This window comes from Dama dama, chromosome 5, assembly GCF_033118175.1.
Source record: "Dama dama isolate Ldn47 chromosome 5, ASM3311817v1, whole genome shotgun sequence".
Lineage (NCBI taxonomy): Eukaryota > Metazoa > Chordata > Mammalia > Artiodactyla > Cervidae > Dama > Dama dama.
The window spans coordinates 120,604,147-120,623,592 of NC_083685.1; the positions used below are offsets into that span (position 1 = coordinate 120,604,147).

A 19,446-nucleotide genomic window follows, 5' to 3' on the forward strand; every position below is an offset into this window, starting at 1 on the left:
AAATTTAGGAAGAATCATTCCCTTGATACCCTGGCTAATCTGCGGAGTGTATTTGTGAGCCTCCCGGTGCGATAATGGGGTGTGGCGTTCAGTTGTCACGGCTGCTCTCAGCCCACCTTCCCTGTCTCCATCTGCTGGACCAGCTTCTGTCTGCTACGTGTGTCGGGGGTAGTGGGACCTCTCTTTCCTCTGGCTTTTCCGACTGTTTGTACATAGGGAGGCTGTAAATTCTCATTTATCGACTTTTTACCCACTGCCCTTACGGCATCTCTTGGTAATTTCACCTCCCCCTTTCTGGTTGTTTCTCATCCATATTGTCTTGTGCCTCTCCCCGTGGCACTGGGGGGTGGGGGACCAGCTCGCTGTCTTCCCAGCTGAGCTGGGACAGCTTGTAGTATTGAATCGTCACATGTAATGCTGGTTTTGGCTTCATGTACAGAAATGAACATGCGCATTCAAACACCCCCACATTTCTGTAGATGTGAGCACACTTAGAATCACGTTAAAGCAGCATCTATCTGGGCCTGTTTTAATATGGATTGTTAAAACTGGAAAGCACATTGAATCATATTAACTGCTTTCTGACCACGTGCAGAGAAGATGGTAGGTTTCCCCACTGAACTTAGTGTTCTGGTGAGATGCATTGTGGATCAGTCCTGGGGTGGACCATCTGACTGTGGCATACCATTTGTATGTGTTGCTGTTTTACTTCTGAATGTGGAATTTTTATGTTTTGAGAAAAATTAGCTTTGCAAGAAGGGGCGCACTCAGAAATGTGACTGGAGTCTGGTGCGCAGACCTCAGGCCTGGAGGGCACCTGCTTGGGGTGTGTCCTTGCTGTCCCGGGAGCCTGGCTGCTGCTTTCCTGGATGGCACAGACCTGGTATCAGCCCAAGTCCACTTGTCCCACTGCCTGAGTGCTGTTGGCACTGCGGTGCTTGTTCCTGGCCCTGGACCTCCGGAAGAGCCAGGGAAGGTGGGGGGCGCAGGTTATGGGCCCATCGTAGCTGTGCTGGAGAAAGGCACCAAAGAGTATTCTGAGAAACATCCTCAGAAGGATAAGCAGTGACCGTGGAAACACTACTGGCCCTTAGCTAGTTGAAAAGAAACCTTATCTGTCATCACCAGTTCATCTTTTATGTTGAAAATTCAAGAACTTGGAGAAGCTCTCCAGTGGGGCTGAGTTAGAGGGGTGGGTTTGCCACCTGGAATTGACACTGTGGCTGGGAGCCAACAGGGGGAGCAGGGCCGCCTGGACCTGGGGGCTGGTGGGAGGCAGTGGAGCCCTGAGCCGGAGCCGTACCAGCCTCCTTGGGAGGGTCCGAAGGCACCACTGTGCTCCTGAAACAGGGATGTAAATGCCCATGGGATCCATGGGACCTCATCCAGAATGTGACACCTCCGCCTCGGGACTGGGGTGCCTGCCATGCGCTGATCACACTGCACTGAAGACCTGAATTGGGGTGCACGTGGCAGACTCCAGAGCCCCTGCCTCTAGGTATGAGCTGCATTTGAACATGTTCGTCTTCAGTCTCAGGTGTGAGCAGTGAAAGGGGACACCTTCACTCTGGGCCGGTACCTCTCTCTGGTTCTGAGTTGGGGATCCCAGCAGACTGGGGGCCCTGGGGTGTCACACATGGTCCCCAGGCCAAGCCTATGGTTTTGTCATAAGTACTGGGCCTGAGATGTCAGGATGTATTTGTGTTTCTCCTCCTGGCGGGTCTGTAACTGGTTAAGAAGAACGGAAGTCAGGGCTGTGTGATCAGATGTCTGGTGCACCGGGTTCGCTCACCAACCTTGTCCCATTTTGAACCAGCTCTTGGACTTGCAGGAAGTTGTACCTGGAAGATGGGTTTTGCAGGCCTGAGTCCCTCCTGTCCCTGTCCTGAGGCCTTGGCAGCTCAGTACCCCTGCTGGCTTCCTCTGTGTCATTCCATCACGGCTGGCTGGTGTGGTGCAGACCTCGGCTGTGGCCCCTTCTTCTGGGAGCAGCATCTCTTTCGTGCAGAACTTTTGGGGGATGGGTGGTCATCCCTGTTCACACACGCGTGGCCCTCGGCCTTCCACACTTCATGGCAGAGAGGCAACCCGAGAGTTCTGGCCTCTTGTGACCCTGGGGCCTACTGGATGCCTCAGGCGTTTGCGGGGGGTGGGGGTCTGTGGTCAGCGCATACTTGTCATGGCTGCCCTAGGGACTTGGTCAACACCTGTGCCCTTTGCAAAGTCGGGCCCAAAGGGCTTCCTTGGTGGCTCAGAGGTAAAGAATCTGCCTGCAGTGTAGGAGACCCAGGTTTGATCCCTGAATGGGGAAGATCCCCTGAAGGAGGAAATGGCAACCATGTCAGTATTCTTGCCTGGGAAATCCCATGGACAGAGGTGGCTGGTGGTCTACAGTATACAGGGTCACAAAAGAGGCAGATATGATTTAGTGACTAAACAAAGTCCGGCCCACCTGGAGCATCTGCCGTGGGGGTCGTGTTCCTGCCCTGGTGCGGACTATCACCTCCCAACACGTGCATGCTGGCAGACTGTGATCTGGTCACTGCAACAGCACTGCCTGTGGACCTAGACTCCCTCGGTGTCAGGCATGGCCCTCCCACGTCCTCACTGATGTTGGCCTGGCATTAATCCTCCGCTCTCTTCAAGCTGGGGTGGCTTTGGCTTCCCTGCCTGGGGGTTTTCATGGACCTGTGGCGTTTCTTTAAAAGAACGGGTTAGAGTGGAGATCTGGGATCTGTTACAACTGCTCTGGTGGGGCCAGGAGGCTGCTCACGCTTAAGACAGTGGTCGACTGGCGAGTACCCCACAGAACCCTGGGCAGCTCAGGCGCCAGGTGTGTCAGGGGATGAGGGGGTTCCCAGCAGACGGTGGGGTGGAGACGGCTGCTGGGCAGGGGAGCACAGGTGGGTGTCTTGATGGACATGGTGGAGACAGGAAAGACACTTTGCTAGGGTCATGGGATGTCTGGGCCGTAGGCAGAGACAGGTGTGTTCATGGCACCATTCAGCGCTTCCTGGCTCCATGCAGGCTCTTCTTTGTAAGTTGAACTTAAGTTGACACTTTCTTGGCCTTTTTAAGCTTGCTGTCTCCCAGCATTGATGGAGTTAATGTTTTTTATTTTGTGTGCAATTTGTTTCTTTAAGGCCAGAAAGCCTAGGGTTGAAATAAATCATTCAAAGCCATGGATGAAATGTTGCCTTTGGCTTGTTGGTCTCCCGTGGAAAGTTCAGTGATGTCCCGTAAAAATAACCCAACACGGAAACGACCAACCAGCTGTCTTCATCTCTGTGTCAAAACCATTTTAGGGGCCGCCCATATCAGAGCCTGGAGGGGATGGGCTTCTGTTGGTGAAGCCCAGATTCGTGGGACCCCCACCTGGCGCTGTCCTGGGGGCCGTGCTGGAGCTCCCCGCCCCCTCTGGCCAGCCTTGCTGGTAGAGCCACTGCGGCCCTTTGAGCGCTTCAGTGGGGCGCTCACTCGGTCTTGCCCTCATCCTGTCGGTGCCGCGGGGTCCAAGGCGGGACATGAAGTTCTTTTTGTTGTTTTCTTAGCCATCAGCTAGAGAAATACAAGATGCAAGGGATTTAAAGTTTCTTTTTTATTTTTAAAAAACTACTGTGGTGGCGTCTACTGTTGCTTCTCGAACCTTCCCTTTCTGGTGAGCGGGTGTAATGTACTGCTCTGTGAACTCACAGCCGAAGCTGGCATCCACACGTTTTTAAGAAAATTATTTGAAGTGGGGGCAGGACTCAGGAGCCCGTGACCCCACACTGTGCGCAGTGTTTCAGTGCTCAGACGCCGGGGGCTCGAGCCCAACAACATCCCCACGCGCACCTGGCTGAGGCCGGCTGGTGGTTGGTACCAGAGGGGCCTCTCCGAAGCGTCGCGTACCCTGGAGCACAGCCAGCATTTTGCCTCTGTGAGCCCCAGACCAGCTCAGTGTTTCCAGAGTGACTGGAGAAAACGGACTTTCTCTCTGAGGTTCTCCACGTTGGTTGGCATCCGCCTTCAGGAGCGCAGGGCCTTTCTTCCAGCCAAAAATCTTTCTTTTGCAGTTGTGTTGAGGCTGGGAAAGTCTCACCGGTTCTTTTGAACTGATATTTTTTTAAAAGAGTCAACGTGACTTTCAGGAAAGGTTTGGGTTCTGGCTCAGAGTGTGTGGAGGTGGGTGGTGGGGTCCCCTGGCTCTTAGGGCAGGCTGCCTTATGGCTGTTCTCCGAGGAACCAGGAGTTACTGCTCCCAAGGGAGAGGAAGGTGGGCCAGGTTGGGCAGGGCAGAACGAGCTGCGCCCACTGCTGTGACAGCAGAAGTCACACGGAGAGCACCGGTGGGCCTCGCGTGTGCCGGAGCTCCAGGGCAGATGGCGTCACAGCACGAGGGGCTCCTGTCCTGAGTCTCTGAGGGCAGCGCTTATGATCAGCCTTGGGGCCATCATGGGAGGGACGGGCTGGGGACAAGGCCCCTCGGCGAGTAGCAGCGCATCCAGCTCAGCTTGCCGGGTAGCACCAGTGGGCACCAGTGGGCCAGAGGGGGCAAGGAACCACCTCCTCACAGCCGTCCCGTCTGTGCCCTGCAGCTGCAGGCGTGTCTAGCCTGCTGGGTGATCTTAGGACTAATCATTGGGAGCCGGGCACCCCGTGGCCTGGGCCCTCTATTGGGTGAGGGGGTGGGACAAGCAAGAGCCCACTTTAAGTTGGGTCAGTGCCCTGAGATTTTTGCTGTCTGGTGAAAACCATCAAGGGGCCCAGTCTCTGCAGCAGTAGGTGCGGGCAGATGTGGCCACCAGGCTCGCCAGGTTGCCTGGCCAGTGGGCCTGAGTCTCTAGCCAGCAGGCCCCTCCGTCACACTCACGCCCCCCTCATGCCCCACCCCGCCCCCCAACCCCATCGCCAGTGTGGCCCCTGCGGATGTGGCCCACGATTCCGTCACTTTGATGAGTTAGTGACCATCATCTAGTGGTCAGTGTGGTTGGGGCCTCTGTGGGCTGTACCCCACCCATAGGAAGGACAGGGGCAGCGGGGCTGCGTGACCCCTTTAGCTCTCAGGGTATTTGTCTCATCCAGGTGGTGCTCTGGGTCGGCCTGGGCATCCTGGTGATCAGCACACACACCACCCTGTCCGTGAGCCAGGAGACCCCTGTGGACTTGGCGAAGGAAGCCCCGGGCGGCAGGCTTGGAGAGGCCGAGGGCGCGGTGAAGGCAGAGGCAGCCCCGCTTCCAGGTACGTGGCCCCCAGGTACGCACACAGGCCTGCAGCCTTCTCAGCGTCGCCGCGGGTCATGGGGATACAGTCATCACTTTCCAGGCCGTCTCACCTGCCCAGCTGCCTCCGTCCTATCCGGGTGATGGGGGGGGCGAGGGGGCTCCTGGGGGCTGTGTGTGCAGCCCCCTGCATGTGCAGCCCCCTGCATGTGCCGCCTGCATGCAGGGGACAGGCTGAAGACAGCAGGGCAGAGATCTCAACTCCTCCCCGCACCCCCGTTCAGAGCACCAACAGGTAAGTAAACTTGTGGGTGTCACTCATGTTTGCTTGTTGTAAGGATGTAAATTTTAAGCCAGATTTTCTTGGACCAAGTCAGTGATGCCCCTCAGCTTTGTTCCCTGCGGCCTGCCTGGCCTTCCCTGTGGCAGCAGCAGCGCTGGCTGCTGGTGGATTCCAGGTCCCTGTGGCTGGTGATGACTAATAAGCCCAGGTGGGAGTACTGGTCTCCCTGCCTACTGTGAGTGGCAGAAGGAAAGGTCCTGAGGGCTGTCCAGGCAGGCAGGTGTGTCCAGGAAGGTGCTCGCGGGACTGGGCCACCTATGGTTGGAGGCTCAGGCCTCTCGGACGTGTCGCCGTCTCTGTTCCAGCCTTACCTGTCTCTGCTGAGAGCCCCTGCAGTTACCGCACCCCACACCAACTTCCTCAGGAGAACAGTCTCTCCTGGGGCTCTTTTAGGGGAGCCCTGAGCCCAGAGTAATGGGGCATGCTCTCCTTTGCCTTCCTTGGATGGTGAGGGCCAGCAAGAAAACTCTCCCTTTGGGAGTCCCCTGCAGAGAGGACCCCTGGGGATAATGGCACTCAGCAGAGATATTAATTGGAGTGGTCAGAAGCTGCTTGGGTATCTCCACAGTGGTTGCACAGATTGAGTAACTTGGACCGGAAGAAGCCTCTTAGAGGAGGGAGGGAGATGGTGCCCCTCCACCCCTGTTAGCAGCCCCACTGCGTCATTCACCCCCAGGGGTCCTGGCCCCAGGTGCTTTGGGGACGCCCCCAGCAAAACGCAACTCGGACACTGGTTTCGTGTCTCAGCTGGCTGCCGGCCCGCCCGGTAGTGGGCTTCTCGGCATCAGTTGACGCAGCCAGCACCAGGCTGCCTGTCCCCACGGTGCTGGGCGGCCTCCAGCCCACTGCCGGTGCGAGCAGCTGCATCCTGTCATGGAGGCGGGCCCCGGGCTCACCTGGAGCCGCCGCGGCCACATCTGGTTTCCATTTCTTCCACTAGTCTGTAACAAACACAAGGCCCCTCTCGGCACCACATGCCGTTTGTTTAACTCAAGTCTCCGTGTTTCTCGCCCCCCGGCCTCCCCGTCATTGATGGGTTGCCTCGTTGAAGCAGAGCTGGGCCTGTGGGGCCTGGGCCGCGTGCCCCGCAGCCGTCCGCTCATCAGCATGTGAGGCAGGTTTATTGGTCTCTTTGATGTTGAAGAGGCCGAAACAGTACCAACTTTCCCCAGAGCCCGAGCTGGCCATTGGACTGGGGGAGTCCTGCCCTGCTAGGGACACACGGGCCTGGCCACCCCCAGCCTGGCGCTCCCAGCAAGCGCAGGGCTTGTGGCACGCCTGGTGTGGACAGAAGAGGTGGGCAGGCCTTCAGGAAAGGCTACGAGGCCATGACCGTGAGGCTGACGGCCCCTTTGAGGGCCTGGCGAGTGGGTTTGGAGTTTGTCATGCTCTTCAGCTCCTCCTCTGAGCGTGGCCTCATCCCTTTTCTTCCTCTCCCTCCCAGCCCACGGCTTGTTTTGGTGTTGGGAGCTGCCTTGGCCACACACCTGTACAGCTTGTCCGTTCCCCAGTGGGGACCCGGCCCTGCTTCTGCTGGGTGGGAAAGAATGGGAAGGGCCAGGCCGGGGTCTGTGGGCAGCACCATGTTGGTGCAGGGACACAGCTGGCAGAGGGTGTCACAGGCCTGAGTGGGAGCTCGCCCTCCCCCATCTCCTTCCTAAGTTTCTCTTCTGAGGACGCGTCCCTTGTGCTGCTGTGCCAGGCGCTGGTGTATGTGGGCAGGAAAGCGTCCGGCCGCCTGCAACCGATGTCAGTGTGCCCGTGGGGAGGCCTGGGTGCAGGCCTGCCTTCCTCCTTGGTGCCCCCGCAGCTCTCCCAGTGCCCAACCGAGAAGGAGCAGTTAACACCCCTGTGCCATGTGACTTCTCAGTTTTTCTGCCTGTGTGTCAGATGTGGCTATGAGCTCGTCTCACCGGCGCTAAGATAACCATGCCAGCCACAGCCGAATCCAGAAGGACTCCTCAGGGGAGGGAGGGGTGCTGCCTCCCATGTTCAGCCCCAAGAGACCGGCCCACGCCCCTTCCACCTGCTGCCCATGGGCAGACGTGCCCATCTGCAGGAGAGTGTGACGAGTGAGCCAGACAGGGCTACCCAGCCACCCAGCTGGGGCTTTGGGTCCAGGGCCCCGTTGGGATTCCTGCACATCCAATAGAATGTGCTAGACAGGGTTTCCCTTGCTGCCTAAGTCAAGAAGAGCAGGTGTTCCCAAGTAGACCTTCTCACGGCAGCAGTGAGGCAGGCACTTCGAAGGTTGTCAGGAAAGGTACTCAGAAGCAGCACTTGGCCTTTTTAAAGGACTGTTGGTGGCTGCTCCTGCTCTCTGCATGGTCCTGGGGTCCCTTGCATCTCCTGAACTTGGGATTTACCTCCAATCAACAGGGATTCCATCTGTGGAACGCAAATGTGATTTTAAGAGACACTTTACTTTTGTGCTTGGCAGTCAGAGGACTGCTTCCATCTTCACTGATCACAAGGTACAGAGAGATGCCCCAGACTCAGAACGGGGTCCTGCTGGGGATAGTTGAGGAAGAGGAGCCCCTGGCCCTGACCCTGTCTTCCGAGGTGGAAGCAGCCTTGAAGGCAGATGCTTGTTGCTGTGGACGGGCCTGTCTGGATGTCACACCCAAAAACGGCTGCATGTCCCCAGATTTCAGAACTGTGGTTGTCTGTCTGAGCGCCGAAGAATTGATGCTTTTGAACTCTGGTGTTGAAGAAGACTCTTGAGAGTCCCTTGGACTGCACAGAGATCCAACCAGTCCATCCTAAAGGAAATCAGTCCTGAATATTCATTGGAAGGACTGATGCTGAAGCTGAAATACCAATGCTTTGGCCACCTGATGCGAAGAACTGACTCATTGGAAAAGACCCTGATGCTGGGAAAGATCAAAGGCGGGAGGAGAAGGGGACGACAGAGGATGAGGTGGTTGGATGGCGTCACTGACGTGATGGACGAGTTTGAATAAACGGGAGTTGGTGATGGACACGGAGGCCTAGCGTGCAGCAGTCCATGGGGTTGCAAAAAATCGGACATGACTGAGCAGCTGAACTGAACTTGGGTCCTCTGTCTCCCTGAGCCAGTCACAGAACCGCCTGGTGTCCACACTAGACCAGTGACTGTCGGCCTGTCTTCTCAGGAGCTCCTGGTAGAAGCACCGTCAGGAGGGTCTGAGTGTGGAGGGGGTCAGGCAGGTTAGAAAGCTTCCCTGCCCAGCAGAACTGAGGCAGACATGGAGTTTCCCTATGTGGTGCCCACTCTGGGGAGCGGAGGCCACAAACTTGAGGCTGAGAGGAGGCCCCTCCAGGCCGGGGTGCCCTCTGCTGGCCACTCCCTCTGATTCACTGCTGCCTCTGGAGGGAGAAACAGGCCGGGCCCCTGCCCGGCCTTCATCCTTCCCTGGGGTGACCACTGTGGGTGAGGGCGGGCTGTTCTTCAGTTGCTAATTAGGAAGTTTGGTGTTAGTTTTACTGTGGCCCACAGGCATTGCTGGCAAACTGTTCCCACGAGGAGCTGTGGTTCATTTTAGAAAGCACTGTGTCTATTGCCGAGGACAGCTGCGAAGCCCGAGGCCCGGCTGCTGTGGGCGGGGTGGCCACGCTGTGTACCCATGCCCCTCGCTCAACCGAGGCCCCTGGTCATTCCTTTGCCTGATGATGGATGGAGTTTGACTTGTCCTACAACATGATGGAGATATTCTTTGTTTTGTTGTGGTTTTCCTTCCCTTCCTGGTCCCGTCTTAACTTGGTCATCCACTGGACACCACCTCTTGATTTTGACCCCCAGGGGCCTCTGGGGGCTGGGGATGGGGGGTGTTACCTGTGCTGTGGAGCGGATACCACACACTTACTCAAATCAGCTGCTGGATTGAACTGTGGAGTCCCGCGTCTGGCTCCTCCCAGTGCCGTCCCCCCTCCACTTTGTTTTGGACATTAAACCTCAGCTGCTGCAGGTACCCCCTAGCGAGCATGGCAGGTCAGCCCAGGTCCCTTCCCCTCCTTTGGGGGAGGGAGCAAGCCCACCTGAACAGGACTGTCGTGAGTCCCCCCAGAGCCCCTTTGGGGTCCCACCACTGCTGGGGGTTCTGCCTCCCCTCTTGCAGGCAGCTTGTGCTCTGAAGGCGGAAAGTGGTTGCTTCGGGCCTGGGATGAAATGACTCTTTTTTCCCAGATAGTGTTTTAGTTTCTGCCACTTTTGCCTAATAGGTAGAAAGTGGTTTTGTTAATTTCCTAAGAGGCTCCACTTTGGCCATCCTCGTGGCCCTCTCCTCGAGGGCCCTCCGTGACTGAGCTGTTGGGCTTCCCGGAGGATGAGGAGGCCTGTGGGATACAGGCATGTGTAGGGAGCCAGCTTTGTGGGCTGTGCCTCTTTCTCACCTTCCTTTTGATGGGAATTGCAAATCAACCTCCCATAGGCATTTTCCTTAAGCATTTCTCTCCTCCCCTTCCCCCTGGGCCTGCAGCAAGGGGTTGGTTGGGCTTGGGGAGGGTGATTGTCCCCAGGAGGGACGATGTGGGCCCTTACTGTCCCCAGGCCTCAAGTGGTGGGTTCGTGCTGCCACCTGGTGGTGATGGCCAGCTTTAGGCTGGGTGTCGCTCTTCTGCACCCAGTTAGGTGTAAATTGCATTTTGACATATTTTTGTTATGAATACACATGAAAAATGACAGTTTTCTGTGCTAGTTAGCTGCTAATGATTGAACAGGAAAAAAAATAACTGCTTAGGCTCTGCCATTCGACTGGGGAATGTGATTACAATCCAGGGAAAACCGCCCAGTTGCCGTGCTGATTGGCGGTGTAGCCATGTGGAAACACCGCTCAATTATCTGTGCCGTGCTTACAGGCCAGAATCCAATTGTGGACGTGGCTGAGGACGGCCGAGATAAGCCGAAGCTGCCGAATGAGAAAGATGAGATGGAGCAGGCCCAGATTAAGGGCCCCGTGAATGTGCCCCCAAGGGAAGACGCCAAGGAGAAGCAGGAGGAGGCACAGCTGGATCGCCCTGGTCAAGGTACTACAACTGCCTGGGTGGGGGTGTGGGGGGCGGTGTCCATGGGGGCGGGACCTCAGCTGGACATCAGTCACGTGGTTGGTTGGGATGAGAGCTCAGTTCACAGACCTGGAGAGGGAAAGCCACCCTGGGAGGGAAGGCTGAGTCCGCCCCACCCCCCCCACTCCGCAACATCATCTGTCTCCTTCCAGGAGTTGCAGTACCTCTGGGTGAGGCCCACCGCCACGAACCCCCTGTGCCTCATGACAAGGTGGTAGTGGATGAAGGTCAAGACCAAGAAGGACTGGAGAAGGAGCGTCCATCCAAACACGTGGATGAAAGGGCCCTAGGGGGCAAGGGTCAAATGGTACCACCCCTGCTGGATTCAGGACGAGAGAGACCCAGACAGGACCAGGCTTTGGAGGCAGCGGGAGGTCTTCCCAAACATCCCCAGAAGGTTCCAGAAGAAAATGGTCAGCCAGCCATTGAGCCTGTGAAGGAGGACCTGGGGCTGGGCGACAGGGGCGTGCATCCAGGGCCCCAGGCAGTGCTCCCTGAGGGGCAGGACGTCCCAGTGGCAGGCGCAGGGGCCAGAGCAGACGGTGCCCTGATGCCTGGCCATGCCGTGGGGGCCATGGGCAAGCCGGAGGAGAACAAAGAGCCTGGTGGGTGTAGGCTCCCTCCTCGCGGGGCCGGGGAGAGGCTGGGGACGGGGCAGGAGACACTGACCATCCTCCCTTCTGTCTCACTGCCTTTCTTTTCTCGCGAGATGAGCTTGTGTATGTCGCAGCCCTGATGCAGCTGCTGGGGCTTGGCAGCTTCTCTGACATTTGTCACACACTTGTTCGCCAGACCCGTAAGCGGCAGGTGCTGAGCTGCTCCTGTACGTCTGGGCGCACACAGGGCGCGGCGCGGGCCTGACGGGTAGCTCCTTGTTAAGTGCCATCTCAGAGCTACTGAGGACAGTCCCTGCATGCTAATTGATGAAGGTAGTTGACACTGGCTCCCTCCCACCAGCCTGTGAGATGTTAAATATTTTTTTTTATTACCTCCCTGGTACTCATAGGTTGAATATACAGTACCGGGGAGAGAGGGCCAGTGTGGAGGGTGATTTTAGGAAATATTGGCCTCCTCCCCTTGTCCCCCCTCTACCTTCTTCTGAGTTTGCCTGCAAGCCTCCTGAGTCTTCGCCGTGTGTGCAGGTGGGAAGGCTCCCCTCCCGGAGGAGAGGCCAGGCCCGGGGGCAGCGCCACAGGCAGAGCCTCGAGAGCAGAGGACCGAGGAGGGACAGGGCGGGGAGCACGCTGGCAGCAAGCTGGAGGGTAAGGCCTTTGCTTTCTCCCTGCATCCTCCCAAGGCCTGGAGATACTGCCACTTCCTTCTGGAAGTGGAGTGTGGCCCAGAAGGAGACACAGGAGCCCATTGTCTTGCCAGTTTCCTCCTGAGGAAAGATCTTAAATAGCTCCCTTGCCAACTAACAGCCTTCTCTCCTCCATTTCACATCCCCAGGAATGTTTTTATTTTCTTTTCTCCCCCTTTAAAGAAAAACCAACCTGTCACTGTCATGTGACTTTCTATTCCCGTTTGTATCTCATTTCAAAATAGACACGTTAATATTTCCAACAAGCTGGCCAGGTGTGGGGGGCGTTAGCAAGGGTGGGAGGGCCGGTGACTCACTGCTGTCTTAGCACTCCCCTGCCACCGTGGCAGCAGCTCCCACCCTGTCTTAGCTGGGGCCCGGTGGGGATCTTTGCTCCCACCTGCAGTGAAGACCCAGCACCTGTCCCAAAGCAAAAGCTCGTTTTATCTTTTCTCTCCAGCGAACAAAACTTGCTCTGCATCCTCCTCCAGACCTTCATGCCCATTCTGGGGTGCTTCCCACTCTCTGCTTTTGATGCCCCCCTCCTCACAGCCCCACCTGGTTGGGCACTGCCCTGCACTAAAGGAAGTGGTGGCAGCTCTCCCAGCAAATGATCACTCATCCTGGTTTCTTTGGTCCCCACCCTGAGCCCCCTTGGGGTCACCCTGTTTGCTGGCAGTGTCCACAGAGTGGCCCCTGGGTGTTTCACTGTGTGCTCTGAGAGTCTGGGTCTGTATGTGGGGATCATGGTACAGCACTTAGGTGGGTTCATGCCTTGCTGCCCCACGAGCTGCTTCCCAGAAGATCCTGCAGCCTCAGGATAGCTGGCTCAGAGCACCAGGCCCAGGAAGCCAGCCGAGCCTCTGCACGCAGAGGCCAGGAAGGCAGAGCTGAGGGTCCTAGGGTTTCCTGTAGCTCGGATGCCATGGAGTTCCGCATGTTACTGACTTTGGTTTCAGTCTGTTTGCTGGTCCTGGTCCTTAAAATCTGTTACCTAACCCTGTTTGATTCTTTGACTTTTTCTTTTCTGGAAAGAACTTTCATGGTTTCCTATTCTGCCTTTCTCCAAACGCTTCTCAATGGGATGCACAGCTGAAATCAGAAAGATGGTGGCAGGTAGGAGTCGGGAGGAGCATCACAGTGAAGGTTTCTGTTGGGGTTTAAAGACGAGACAGCAGACAGTGTGGTCACTGAGTCTGGTAGCGCCTTGCATGGGGTGTGTGAGTCAGAACCCGGGATCCACACATGGTCTGTCCCCCAACTGGGCTCATCCGCAGCCCCTCAGGTGGGGTCCCCCCTGATGCCCCAGCCCACTCTCTTCTAGTCCACATGCCCTGGTGCCCCTTAGCCCCACTGGGGCTCTGCCGTGGGGCGCCACCACAGGACAGCCAGGTGCAGCCTGTAAGCACCTGGGCACCCCCAGAGATGGGGCAGGGCCTGCGTGTGACTTCCACGGTGTGCATGGCCTGGTATGAATGTGCTCTGCACGTGTGTTAATATCTGTGCAGCTCTCATCCCATCTGTGAGCCTGATACCTGTGGTCCTGGGGAGCCGAGCAGCTGCACGTGGAACTCTGGCTGGGGGCTCAGCTTATCACCTCCACTCTGCTTCCCATCTGTCCCATGTTGCTTCTGGCTGGACATGGTGCACTTCACCCACCCCAGCCTTGGGCTAGGGCTAGTCCTCTGATGAGCCAGTGAGTCAGGGGGCCTGCTCTTTAGGAACCCTCCCTTGGGGACAGGTGATGTTGGCACCATGGTCGTGGTCGAGGGAGCTGGTCTGGAGCTCTGTGGGATGGCGCTGTGCACTTCCCGTGTCTAAAGGGGGTGTGGGAGCTCCGAGATGATCCGTGGAACATAGGCTTTCTCAGGCAGGCATCTTGGTCACCTTAGGATGTCTGGATGTGTGCCTGGTGGGGAGCAGGGGGCTGGATCACTCGGGCTGGCCTAGGGACCCATCCTCTGCATGCTTAGCCTCAGCATGTTCCTCATGGGCACCGGCCTCTGGAGGGAAGCCATGGCAGTCCTTGGGAGAAGGCCAACCCTGCCCTGTTCTGGAGGGTCACAGGTCACTGTTGGGGAGGACAGGCCAGCATACCTGCATGTGCCCAGCACGTGGGGCCCTCACTGGGGTGTTAGCTCTCGCCACTCCCAAAATGTTCTCCTTTCTTCAGATTCGAGCTTTTCCATCTGACAATCTGTACAGTTACATCATCTTTCAAAGCTTCATGTTTAACGACACGTGTTATAAAAGTTCTTTAAGCCCGGACTGCTGGCTCTCCAGAGCTGACCCAGTGCTGATGTGTTTGTAGTGTGTTATGAGCTCTCTGCACCCGAGGTGTCCAGCCTTGGGGCCTCTTCTTGGTCCACAGTCTGTGGGGGCCCTTCCTACATGCACCTGCTGCAGCTGGCCTGCTCCCAGCTCACCTGGCGCTCCTCCACTGCCAGCTGCAGCCAGCTTCCCGGGGGAGGCAGGGCCGGCGGGAGCACTGGCGCAGCCTCCTCATTGAGGTCCCAGCTCTTGTTGCTGCTGAAGGGGAAGATGGTTCTGTTTGTCTTTAAAATTCTCACCTTGGAGGAAACTCTTAAAAAAACCAGTATTCTTTTTTAGAATAGTTGATAGTTTGGGTCACCAGCCCAGATCACTTGTCATTTGTGGTTGTGGCACGTGGGTGCTAGCTCAGCCGGGTAGAGGGGAATGCTCAAGAGGCGTCCAAGGGAGGGGCCCACAGCCCCCCTTGGCCTCCCTGCATGCATCACACTGCCCTCAGCCCAGCCAAGCGCCTCTGTAGCTCCCAGGCTCTGACCGCGTGTTTTCTGCACCAGAAGCCGGCCGGGCGGAGATGCTGGACCACGCCGTATTATTGCAAGTGATCAAGGAACAGCAGGTGCAGCAGAAGCGCCTCCTGGACCAGCAGGAGAAGCTGCTCGCGGTGATCGAAGAGCAGCATAAGGAGATCCATCAGCAGAGGCAGGATGGCCAGGAAGGCGAGGATGGCAAGTCCAGGGGAGGGAGGGGGAGGGGCCGGGCAGGGTGGGGACGGTGGCTGCACCTGCTCAGGGAAGAGGGGTTGTCACTTAAAAAGAATTGTGCTTATGTATGTATGTGTTTTGGCTGTGCTGGGCCTTCATTGCTGCCCAGGCTTTCTCTCGCTGCAGAGCGCTGGGGCTGCCCCCCCGTTGTGGCGTGCTGGCTTCTGGTTTCACAGCACAGGCTCTCGGCAGTCGTTGCGGCATGTGGGCTCAGTCCTTGTGGTGGGTGGGCTTAGTTGTTCCAAGTCACGTGGGATCTTCCTAGATCAGGGATCGAACCCATGTCTCCTGCATTGGCAGGCGGATTCTTTACCACTGAGCCACCAGGGAAGCCCAGGGATTGTCCCTTAATGCATGAAAGCCAGAGTCTCCTGCCCCCTCCTGCCCGCCCCCCCGCCCCCGCATCCCCGTTGGATCTGTGGCTCTGTGGTCTAGAGTCCTGCTGGGTGAATTTAAGCGGTGTTTGTATTCCTTGATTGCTGGCAAGCTGGCTTCATTTAGTCACTGTGTCGGTAGCTTCTGCTCGTCTCTGTGGCTAAACGGGTGCCTGACTTCATTTGCAGCGGACATACAACCTGAGCTGGGGGTGGCCGCACCCAGAGGTAAGGAGCAGGAGGTCCACGATGCGGGGATGGTGGAGCGTCCCCCGCCGCAGCCTGTGGAAGTCCTGCCGGGTGCTCCTGGGCGTCCCCTTGCTCCTCCCCAGGGGCATAGCCAGCACTCCGTGGAGGAGCCTGAGGGGGCAGCGGGCAGAGCCCCAGCTGCACCTCCCGGCGGTGCTGACCCGGAGCCCTGGGTAGCTCCAGCTGAGCCACGGGAAGGCCGGCAGGGCGCTGTGCCTGAGGCTGAGGGTGCTGGTGTGCAAGAGCGGGTCCCTGTGCTAGAGCCTGCCAGGGTGCCCGGGAGCCCAGAGCAGCGTGGGGTTGGGGACGTCCAAGGGCAGAGCCGGGATGTTTTTGGTGGAGGCGCCCACGAGGAGAAGAAACCCGGGAAGGAGGTAGCAGCTGCTGGTGCGGATGCTCAGGAGGCAGATGTGCCGGGGGTGGGGGCAGCGATTGGGGCCCCTCAGGTAAAGACCCAGCAAGCGAGCCGAGACCGGGCACCTGGAGGCAGGTCGGGGGTAGCAGCCCCCCAGGCCCAGGTTGTGTTACATCAGCCGGAACACCGGGCCGACCCTGCTGGAGGACAGGGTGGGCAGCAGGGTGGGCATGCGGAGATGAGGAAGGAGGCCCCCGGCAGGGAGCACATGCCTGCTCCCTGGGAGGACACTGCCGGACAGGAGCCCAAGCAGAGGCCAGACCCTGAGCTCGGGCCCAAACCCGCCATCCCTGGAGATCAGAAGCCGGACAACGCCAAACCCAACCGGGACTTGAAAGTCCAGGCGGGCTCCGACCTTCGGAGGAGACGGCGAGATGTAGCTCCTCTGGCAGAGGCGGGGCTGGCCCCGAAGGACGGTGTCATCATCAGCTTCAACTCACTGCCCGACGTGCAGGTCAATGACCTCCGCAGCGCCCTGGAGACCCAGCTGCACCAGGCTGCTGGGGGCGCCCTGCGGGTGGTCCCAGGCCGCCAGATCAAACAGCTGCCTGGGACCCTGGAGGAGCCCTGAGCCCCACTAAGGCCAGGGTGCTCTGGTCAGCTGGTGAACCTGGACCACGGTGGGTGCCAAGCCCAAGTCAGGCCCAGGGTGGAGTGACGGCTCTGCAGCTGCGGCCACTTCCAGGCTGACTTTCCCATGACTCAACTCCCTCCGGCCTTGAGGAGGAAAAACAGCCGCTCCCTGAGACCAGGAAACATGACCTGCCACCTCCTGTGTGGCTGTGGGAGCCAGCAGGGTTCAGGTGGAGATGTTGGGGCTCTGAGTGCTGACTGCAGCCCTGGCCCCCCGGCTGCCATGAGAGGCAGGTGTTACCCCGAACTTGAATTCCTTCTTGATGTTCTCTGTGACTGTCAGTACAGAGCCTGAGTAAATGTTTCTGCCTTCACCCCCTCTCACCGTAAATGCTGCGTCAAGTCTGAGAGGCTGGACAGGCCTGTGGGTCCAGCCGCCTCCGCCCTGGTGCTCTGCTCTGCATACTTCAGTGTCCCAAGCGAGTGGTTGTGAGATTTAAAAAGTAAAACAGACCACTGCTGTCTGGTTGGTGCCGAGGTGAATCACCCAAAGGCTCCCACACCACAGACTGAAGCCGTGACCACGAAACCTGGGTTTGAGGCCCGGTGGGGAGGGGTGCATGGCCTCACTTCTTGCCGCTTCTCACTTCTTCCAGGGCAGCATCTCCCCTGGGTTTTCACCCTTGGGACTCATCTGTTGGGAGGGTTTTTGTGGTGGTTTTTGTTGTACTTTGTTTTAAGGGGCAGAGAGGCCAGTGGTAGGTCACCCCTTGACTGGGGGCTGGTTGGCAGGTGACCTGACAGACATGCTGGACTGTGCCCTCAGGAGTCTGGGGCCTTCACCTGCTTTGTGCTGTGTGCCTCCTTCCCCTCTGGGGGCGGGGGCCACTCCAGACCCTGCCCCAAGGGGTCCATGGCGGGGCCACTCACTGACCACTAGCCAGGCATGCACAGGCCATATGACAGCTCCAGCCTTGGTCTCGGCTCACCTCTCCCCTGTGCCTTTTGAAATGGTTTTATTGTTTACTGTGATTTCTATGTCATCTTGAAGCCTCAAAATGAATAATAAAAGGAGTGGAGTCCTCTGGAAGTCAAGCTGATTCCCCACGAGCCCCGGGCACTGCTCACACAGAGGGGAGCTCAGTGAAAGGCGGCCGGGTCCCAGTGCTTCTCGCCCTCCATTCTTAACTAAAAATAATTCCAAGCAAACTATACCTGGTGAAAGTTTCCCTCAGGTTGGAACACCGTTTGTTGTTTCAAGGTGGGATTGCGTGTCCAGCCCTCTTTACCTGAATCTCTCACCTTGACCCAGTGTTCTCTCGATTTCTGCAAAGATAACTTCTTCCTCAGAGCAGGGGCCACAGCCATCTGAGAGCAGCAGTGCAGCCTCTGCCATCGCCTGCCATCCCCGCACCTCTGGATGCTCAGGGTCTTCTGTCCTAGTTAATGCTTGTATTCTCCTCCAGGTTTTCAGCTCCACTCCCCTCCCCAGTCGTTTCCTTCGGGAGCGATCTGGGCAGACCTCTGGGTGGGGTCACCGCGACCAGTACTGCAGGGAGCCACGAGGGGCCGGGGGACCGTGCCTTGCTTTCTGACCACAGGCCACCCCTCCCGCTGGGTCCCACGGCTGGTAGATGTGGCCACTGCAGCACACCGGGCCACCAGGAGTGACCCTCTGTGCTGGCAGATACACGCGGCAGACACGAGGCCTGGCTGGCCTAGGTGACTGGACAGGACCCTGTCTGTACTCCCAGTTCTAGAATGGGGCCCCCGAACCCAGCCCGGGGTGGGAAGAAGCCAGGGCCGAGGCTGGGTATGGCCTCCCGTGGTGCAGCTGAGCCCTGAGTCCGAGGCCAAGACAGGTGGAGCATACAGAGCCACACAGGGTGACTGCCTCTTGGTGACACAGCTGAAGCAGCAGCAGGAACTGTCTTTTCTGCATCCTGACACAACTCGGTTGAATTCCCTCCCATAAACACAGTTTTGAAGACAGATTGAGTTTGGGGAGGGGAGCCAGGGAGGCCCGTGAGCTGACTTCAGCGTGTGGTGAGCAGCCTGGCCCAGCCAGTGGGTCACGTCCACAGCCTTGGACCTGATACATGGCTGGTGGCCTCACCTGCCCCCGTGAACTGGGATCTGAAAGGATGGTAGGAGAGCACCAGGAGGGATGGTTCTGGAAGGGACCAGAGCGCCTGTGCACAGCAGAGATGCCAAAGTGCAGAGAGCACAAAGGGTCAGAAAGAGGCCGTCCTCAGGCAGGCGGCACCTGCACAGGGAAGGGGGGAGGCATTCTCAGCAAGTCTGTTTCCCTGGCCCACTCCTCACTCCTGCCCTCAGCCAATCTGAGGGTCCATCACCCCTGGCCGGGATGGGGGTCATGTCAATGATGTCTGGTCCTGAATTCCAGTGGTGACTGGTAAACATGACTGCCCAGTCAGCCAGTCTTTAACAGCCCTGAAATCCTTGAACAGCATATGGCTTCCCTCCAAGGCTGCCCTGGGAACTGCGTTTCACTGGGATGATAGCTCAGAGATAAGGGGTTTCAGCACTTTGTGGGGGAAGTGCAGGAGCTTTTGTAAGAGGGAACAGCTCCGGGCCTCAGGGTGTGGGTGCCCTGGCACAAAGCTCTGGGACAGCAGGCCTGGGTGGAGCCAGAGGACAATGTGACCTCCACACCCTGGGGAAGGAGGCTCTGGGATGACACGCCCAGCAGGCAGCGCTCAGGATGCTGGAATCTTCCTGGGTCCTACTGGGTCTCCCTGGAGCTCCAGCACGTGTGCTGCTGCGGCCTTACCGAATCTCAGGATGAGGGGCGGGACCAGAGTGGGCAGGAGCCTGGCCAGGATGGACCTAGGCTCAGACTCCAGAGCCTGTAAGGGAGGGTGGGGCAATCCCATGGAGCAAGTCTCATGGGC

General features: G+C 58.0%; 1 protein-coding gene across 5 annotated transcripts in view; it reads left to right on the top strand.

Annotated features, from left to right (window-relative positions):
• The window catches only part of SLC38A10 (solute carrier family 38 member 10), a 40,797-nt gene extending 23,176 nt beyond the window's left edge, over positions 1 to 17,621 (top strand). Inside the window, exons 11-16 of one of the 5 annotated variants that reach the window (XM_061144545.1) lie at positions 5,065 to 5,236; positions 10,382 to 10,549; positions 10,741 to 11,193; positions 11,731 to 11,850; positions 14,714 to 14,884; positions 15,484 to 17,621. In XM_061144545.1, the coding sequence (XP_061000528.1) occupies positions 5,065 to 5,236; positions 10,382 to 10,549; positions 10,741 to 11,193; positions 11,731 to 11,850; positions 14,714 to 14,884; positions 15,484 to 16,529 (2,130 nt within the window). In that variant the 3' untranslated portion in view covers positions 16,530 to 17,621. The remainder of the gene's footprint in view (positions 1 to 5,064; positions 5,237 to 10,381; positions 10,550 to 10,740; positions 11,194 to 11,730; positions 11,851 to 14,713; positions 14,885 to 15,483) is intronic. The other 4 variants (XM_061144546.1, XM_061144548.1, XM_061144549.1 and 1 more) reach the window with 4 other exon arrangements.
• Positions 17,622 to 19,446: the final 1,825 nt, after the last annotated feature.